The 7,478-nt window shown below is 44.6% G+C and overlaps 1 protein-coding gene across 1 annotated transcript; it reads right to left on the reverse strand.

Annotated features, from left to right (window-relative positions):
* Positions 1–6,667: 6,667 nt before the first annotated feature.
* Positions 6,668–7,186, reverse strand: Cetn1 (centrin 1). Its single transcript, XM_008826957.1, has one exon. The coding sequence runs from the start codon at positions 7,184–7,186 to the stop codon at positions 6,668–6,670; it is 519 nt and encodes a 172-aa protein (XP_008825179.1).
* Between the last annotated feature and the right edge of the window lie 292 nt (positions 7,187–7,478).

Raw genomic sequence — 7,478 nt, forward strand, 5'->3', positions numbered from 1 at the left:
GTCTTGGTTCCTGTATCAGCTGCTTTTCTGATTGCTGGGACAAAATACCTGACAAAAGCAACTGAAGGATGTGCATATTTTGACTCATGGTTCAGGGGCAATCCATCATGGAGGGAAGGCATGATAGAGCAGCAGGCTGCTGGTCACATTTGTCCACAGTCCAGAAGCACAGAGAGATGACTGCAGGCACTCAGCTCATAGTCTCCTTTTAAGAAAAGATTTATGGGGCTGGAGAGATGGCTCAGTAGTTAAGAACACTGGATGTTCTTGCAGAAGACCTGGGTTTGAATCCCAGTACTCACATGGCAGCTAACAACTGTCTGTAACTAACTCCAATTCCAGGGGATCCAACAGCCTCTTCTGTCCTCCGCAGGCATTGCATGACACAGGTGCACTTACCTACATGCAGGCAATACATGCATACACATAAAATAAAAATAATACTAAAAAAAAGATTTATTTTCATTATGTTTGTGTTTGTGTGAGTATATCCCCTATGTGTACAGGTGCCTATAGAGGCCAGAAAAGTACACTGGATCCCCTGGAGCTGGAGTCACAGGTGGTTGTTCTGGGAACTGAACTTGGTTTGTCTGGAAGGACAACAAGCACTCTCAACTGCAGAGTCATCTCTCCAGCCACCCCTTTCTCTTTTTAACTCAGCCCAGGACTCCCCATCCCATGGAATGGTACTTCCCACATTTTGGGCTAGTCTGCCCTTCTAACTTAAATCTTTCTGAAAACACACTTATAGACATGCCGAGGTGTATCTCCTCCTAGATGATTCCCAATCCAGTCAAACTGACAATGAAGATCAGCCATTACAGGACATTTTTTTTTGGTCTTTTTTGAGACAGGGTCTCCCTGTAGCCCCAGCTGTCCTAGAATTCACTATGTAGACCAGGCTGGCCTTGAAGTCACAGAGATCTGCCTGCCTCTGCCTCCCAAGTGCTAGGAATAAAGGTGTGCGCCACGATGCCTGGCTCCCTGTAGCTCATCTTTAGTCTAGCATTGGTTTGCATCCCTTCACCCTGTTTACCTCACTGACATCAAAAGATCTCAGTCTCTCCATTTCCCTTTCAGACAAGTTACCCGTAGGTGAGCATGGTCCTCTATCTATAGAGACAGCTGCCTCTGAATTCAGTGAACTGCACTTTTATAAATGTAGTCTGTCTAGGATGGCATTTAATTTTAGTTTAGATTGGTTTTTATTTTGACAACACACTGCCTACTTTAAAAAGTGGTAAAAGAAGCTGGGCATGTGGTACATACCTTTAATCCCAGCACTCAGAGGCAGAGGTAGTGGATTTCTGTGAGTTTGAGACGGGCCTGGTCTACATAGTAAGTTCCAGGTCAGCCACAACTACATAGACCCTGTCTATAAGAAACTCATTTTCAGGGGCTGGAGAGATGGCTCAGTGGTAAAGAGCACTCTTTAGAGCTCTTAGAGAGGACCTGGTTCAATTTTCATCACCCACATGGTGGCTAACAACTGACTCTAACACCAGTTCTGGGGGTCTGACACCCTCTTCTGACCTCTAAAGGCATTGCATGACACAGGTGCACTTACACATATGCCAGCAATATTCTCATACACACAAAATAAAAGTAATAAAATATTTAAAAAATAAAAATAAACTTCAAATAACACAGGCAAGTTGAAAGTGAAAAGATAGAAAAATATGTATTATATGCTGGGTGTGGTGGCACATGCCTTAATCCCAGCACTTGGGAGGCAGAGGCAAGCAGATCTCTGTGAGTTCGAGGCCAGCCTAGTCTCCATAGCAATCCAGGCCAGCTGTGGCTACATGGAGACCCTGTCTCAAAACAGCAAAAAAGAATGTTTCCAGTTGGCTGCTTTATGGCCTTCTCTATAGGCCCCTGTGCAATCCTGAAGGTACACTCAAATTGATTTCCTGCATGTGGAATGACTTCTAAGACTGTCTCAAAACACAAGTTTCCTAGGCCCTGGGCTCCTCTTGTAACCTAAGCATAGAGCTTTAGTCTCTCATAACGCTTCTTTGCTCCTGACACAGGATAATGTGTGTATGTTGTGAATATCAAGCATTGCAAGCAGCATATATTCATGGAAAGCAGTAAGAGTATCCCATTTGTACTGCAAGCAGCAGGTGGAATTGGATTGATTATGTCTGTCTCTGGTTGTGTGTGCTGTTCTAGGTCAGAGAGAAAAGAAAAAGTGCCCTGATAAAACAAATTCTTCTTTCTATTCCCCATTTCATGATATAGGTACAGTTCTGAGAGAAATCCGAACAAGTTCTTGGAACAGTTCAGGACTCATTCTTGGTTTGAATGGATGTGGAGGGTCAGGCTTTGTCCGAGCCTTCCTGTAATACGACATTGCACTACTGCACCTGCATACAAATCTCAGCATCTGCTTCCCAAAGAAACTGACCTGCAGTGATCTCAAGAGTTGTAGCTGTGACTTCCTATGTATTATGAACCCTAGACACTGCTTTAATGTTCTCTGATCATTTGAATCATTGTCTTTCTTAGTAATAAAGTAATATAAGTGACACTGTTGTATTCTCATCCTTGGCTCTGTAGCTCTGCTTTTTATTGGTTTGCAAATACCATCAGAAAGCAAGAGCTCACATGGGTTTCTGTGGTATGCTTTTTATCCTTCTTTATTGGGGTCATTGTGGTAACTTAACTAAAAATAGTATTTTTGGTTCTTCCCACCCTTTATAGATGTTTATCTTCATTTATATTTATACATTGTCTTTGAATTATATGCACTCTACTTTTATGAAATCCAGGATACTGACACAGCCAATGCATAACTGACCTCTCAAATTCAAATGTCAGTTTAGACCTGTTCTTCCTGGCCCTCATACCCACTGTACTCTCTATTCTCCAGACTAAGAACCAAGACAGAAGTAGAAAAGTGCAGTATTCAGTGAGAGAGATTCTTCCTTAGCAATGAATGGGACTCAGATCCCACTTCCCTTATTTGGGAAGGACTGTGCCCTTCGGACACCCCTTTAAGTACTGTGCTGAAGCCCCACAATCACTCCACCATGTGTCCGGCTTATCAGCCAGATTCCTAGCCTTCACTCCTACCCTCTGCTGGGCCAGCAATCAGCACTGAGCCCAGTCCAATTGGCTGCTGCTCTGGCTCCTTCTGGCTTCTGCTAACTTTGTTTCTGCTATTTCTACCTGATCCATTTGTCAGCCCTTTTGCCAAAACTCTAGTCAACAGGATGCCAGGAACTCTCACTTCCCAGAAGGCCATGTGTACTCTTTGTCTTCTGTCTTCACACAGATGTCAGCCTAAGTTTCACTATGCCCACTACCATGGCCCCTGAGTCCACATGAAAACTCTGAACCTGAACTGTTAGGGTCTGCAGCCTGGGTGAGTTCCCCTGCCCTGTGCTAGTGACTTCAGCAAAACCCTTTCTCACAGTGATCTTCAGCTAGTACTGCTGCTTTGATAAATTAGTGCCTGTTAATGAGAATTAATTCCGGAGGAACAGTTGTAGTGATGGAGACAGCTAACCTCTGCTGATAAAACAAGCAAGACATTCTACAGAATTGGAGCATTTCTTTTAATGAGAGACTATGTGAAGATTTTAGGTTTATTTATGACTGAAATATCTTACCTGTCTCTTGGCTGTTTGCCATTAGTCAAAACCTCCATCTAAGCAGATAGATGTCCATGTTCTCCAACTTCAGATTTGTAAATACTCATGGCTAGGCAATTGCTTTCATTCCAGAACAAGGAAGGCTTAATTTATAACAATCTTAGTATGATCACATTCATGTCACAATGAAATAGTTTATCAGAATTTATAAAATACAGAACTACTTATATCCCAGGTGCTTTAACATTAACTATATACCAGAGGGGAACAAAATCAAGTGCCAAGAACCAAGAGGCTCTAGGAATTAGACAGCAGCTCAGAGTTAAACAGTAATAATATATGTACACTTAACTTACAGTATTTTGTTGTCGTCTTTGTTTTTTTGAGACAGGGTCTCCCTGTAGCCCCACCTGGCCTGGAACTCACTATATAGACCAGGCTAGCCTCCATCTCAGAGAGATCCATCTGCCTCCTGAGTACTAGGATTAAAGGCATGTGCTACCACACCCAGCCCTAATTTACAGTACTCTAAGAGTTAAAACATTCATTGGTATATCCAAGGACAAGTATCTTAAAATGTATTCAATTTTGTGTGGTGTGTGTGCGTGTGGATGTGTTCACATGTATGTAGAGACCAGAGGTCAGCGTTGAAATTTATTATTATTTGAGACAGTCTCTCACTGATTGGCTGTACTGGCTGGCCAGAGACAAGCGGGGATCTGCCTTCTCATGCCTTCCCTAACCCCCAGCACTGGCGTTACAGAGGCACACTTGGCTTTTTCTTATGTGGGTGCTGGGGATCTCAACTCAGGTATTCATGCTTGATCAGCAAGTCACTTACCCAGTGAGCCATCCCCTAGCCCCATATAGTAAATTAAAATAATTTCCTAGACTAAGAGATTACCTTTTTAAATATTCATTTAAAAAAATCAAGCCAAGCATGGTGAATCTCAGCACTAGGGAGGCCGAGTCAGGAAGATCAGAAGTTTCAGGTCAGCCTGGGCTGTGAGACCTTGTCTCAAAAAACCCAAGTGGGTTGGGGATATAGCTCAATTGGTAGAGAGCTTGTCTAGTATGCACGACACCCTGGGTATAATGCCCAGCACCAGATAAACTGGATTGTGGTGATGAACTCCTGTAATCTCAGCATATGGGTGGCAGAGGCAAAAAGATTAGAAGCTCAGGGTCATCTTTGGCTACATACTGACTTTGAGGCCAGACTGGGAGACATGAGACCCTGTCTCAAAAAATGAGGGGGAGGGGCTGAAGAGATGGTTCAGTGGTTAAGAGCACTGACTGCTTTTGCAGAGGACCTGGGTTCCGTTCCCAGCACCCATATGGCAACTAATAACCATTCACAACTCCAGTTCCAGTGAATCTGACGTCATCTTCTGGCCTTCAAGAGCATTAAACACACATAGTGCACTTACATACATGCAGGCAAACACCCATACACATAAAATTTAAAAAAAATTTAGAAACAGTGGGGCTGGAGAGATGGCTCAGCAGTTAAAAACACTGGCTGTTCTTGCAGGAGATGGGTTTGAATCCCAGCACCCACATGGCAGCTAACAACTGTCCGTAACTCCAGTTGCAGGGATTCTGACGGCCTCGTCTGTCCTCCATTGGCATTGCATGACACGGGTGCACTGACCTACATGCAGGCAATACACACATACACATAAAATAAAAAGAAAATATTTTTACAAAAAATTTAAAAACAAGGGGAACAGTTAGCTTAATCTCTTAAAGAAGTTACACTTTGCTTAGGTCACAACTAAATTATATTTTTATTCTGTACCCAGGTCTGCATACTCACCCTGGATAATTACCAGTAGGTGATTTAGAATCTTAGACTCATTAAAGAATCACTGGCATACAATAAAGCCACAGAATGGTCTACATTGCAGTTAACCCCTCCAAAAGACAGGCCTATACTCACAAGGACCTCACAAATGTGAGGCAAATGCTCTGCCGCTGAGCTACATTCCCAGCCTTTGTTTTGTTTTTGTATGTGTGTGGCATATATACATGTTTGTCTAGGTGTGTGCATGTGTGGGGGCAGGTAATAGGCCATATGTGTGTACATATGTGTGCTCACTGGCTTGTATTTTGAGACAAGGTCTCTCACTGAATCTGGAGCTCACTGATTGGCTAAGCTAACTAATCAGTGAACTCCAGCAAGCCTCCCATCTGATCTGTGACAACCCCACATGCAATATCCCCAAACCTGGGGGAAAAGACATGGGCCACAGATAGCATTACCCTTTACATGGGAGCTGGGGGTCCAAACTCAGGTCTTCAAGCTTGTGCAACAGGCATTTTACAGACTGAACCATCTTCCCAAACCCTTGTTTTGTTTTTTGAGACAGGTTCTCACTTTATAGTAGCCAGGATGGCCTGGAACTATTTAGCCCAGGCTGGTTTGACACTTGAAGCAATCCACCTGACTCTGCTTCCCAAGTGCTGAATTCCAGCTGTATGCCGCCACATTCAGGAAGCCTATGCTGTATTATAATGAAGGTTGGCAAGGTTTTATTGAGAAGTGGGGTAACAGCTTCCTACAGCAGGGAAGAGTCCCCAAAATGGGTTGCTCAAGCTTATACTTTTATCTTTCCTGGGTTTAGAAAGTTCTTGAGTACCCAGCCCCATTATTCTCCTTCAAATCAGTATCCAGTTAGGTGGAAGGCAATGGCTTGGATGACCTACGGTCAGATTTCTCCTCATCTTGTTAGCACACTGAATTTGAATTTAAGGAACAATCTATGAAGCAAGGTCACTTAAAGTCATCCAAGTGACAAGAGAACCACAGTTTGTTTTGTTTTTTTCTGCCCCAGGAAGCTAGCTGTTCTGGATTCAGTTTAATGCAAGTCTGCAAGCAGTGAGTGGTCTCTAGCCTCAGGGACGTTAAGACTTGCTCTTAAGAATTAAAAAACAGAACTCACGAGTATCTTTAAAATTTATAATTTATCTTGGGATTTAGAAGCCAACTGAGACAAATGAGGCAGGGAGGGGAGGGAACAGACGACAACTGTTAGACTTTTAAAAAACAGTGGCCGGCCGGTCTGTTAGTACAGGCTGGTCTTCTTCATGATCTTCAGGAACTCCTCTTCGTTCACCTCGCCGTCCCCGTCGCGGTCCGCCTCATCGATCATCTCCTGCAGCTCCTCGTCCGTCAGGCTCTCCCCCAGCTCGTTGGCCACGCGCTTGAGGTTTTTGAACGAAATCTTCCCGGTCTCGTCGTCATCAAACAACCGGAAAGCCTTCAGGATCTCTTCCTTGGTGTCCTTCTCGGCCATCTTCTGGGTCATCACAGCCAGGAAATCACTGAAGCTGATCTTTCCGGTCGCCTCCTTGTCCACCTCCGAGATCATCTTCTTCATCTCCTCCTTCCTGGGCTCGAAGCCCAGGGCTCGCATTGCCACCTTCAGCTCCTTCACGTCGATGGTGCCGCTCCCATCCGAGTCGAAGAGGTCGAAGGCTTCCCGAACTTCTTGCTTCTGCTCTTCTGTGAGTTCGGGCTTAGGACCCACCTTCTTTTTGTAGCTGGTGGACGCCACATTGGACTTCCTGAAGGTGGACGCCATCTTCCACCGACGTTGGGTCCTTAATGGTGTCCCCCTCACCACGCCTGCCGAGGTGCCCCTGCTACTGCGCATGCGCCAGCGCCCCTTGGCGGATGCCTGGGTTCCCTCCTTTGAGGCCGCCCTTCCTGGTGTTTGGCCCCAGAGCTCCACCACCTCAGGCCTGCCACATCTGAGAGATCTTGTTTGCATTATAGTCTGTCATTCCCTCAGTTTGTTATTCAGTTTCCACAAGCTGATAAGTGCTGGCAAGAGCCTTCCTATAAGCTATCGTTGTCTTCTTTTTAAAAATATA

Source organism: Nannospalax galili, unplaced genomic scaffold, assembly GCF_000622305.1.
Source record: "Nannospalax galili isolate Female #2095 unplaced genomic scaffold, S.galili_v1.0 scaffold511, whole genome shotgun sequence".
NCBI lineage: Eukaryota > Metazoa > Chordata > Mammalia > Rodentia > Spalacidae > Nannospalax > Nannospalax galili.

Bases quoted from the DNA above. Each gene is read 5' to 3' on its own strand.
- Cetn1 (XM_008826957.1), bottom strand. From the start codon at position 7,186: ATGGCGTCCACCTTCAGGAAGTCCAATGTGGCGTCCACCAGCTACAAA.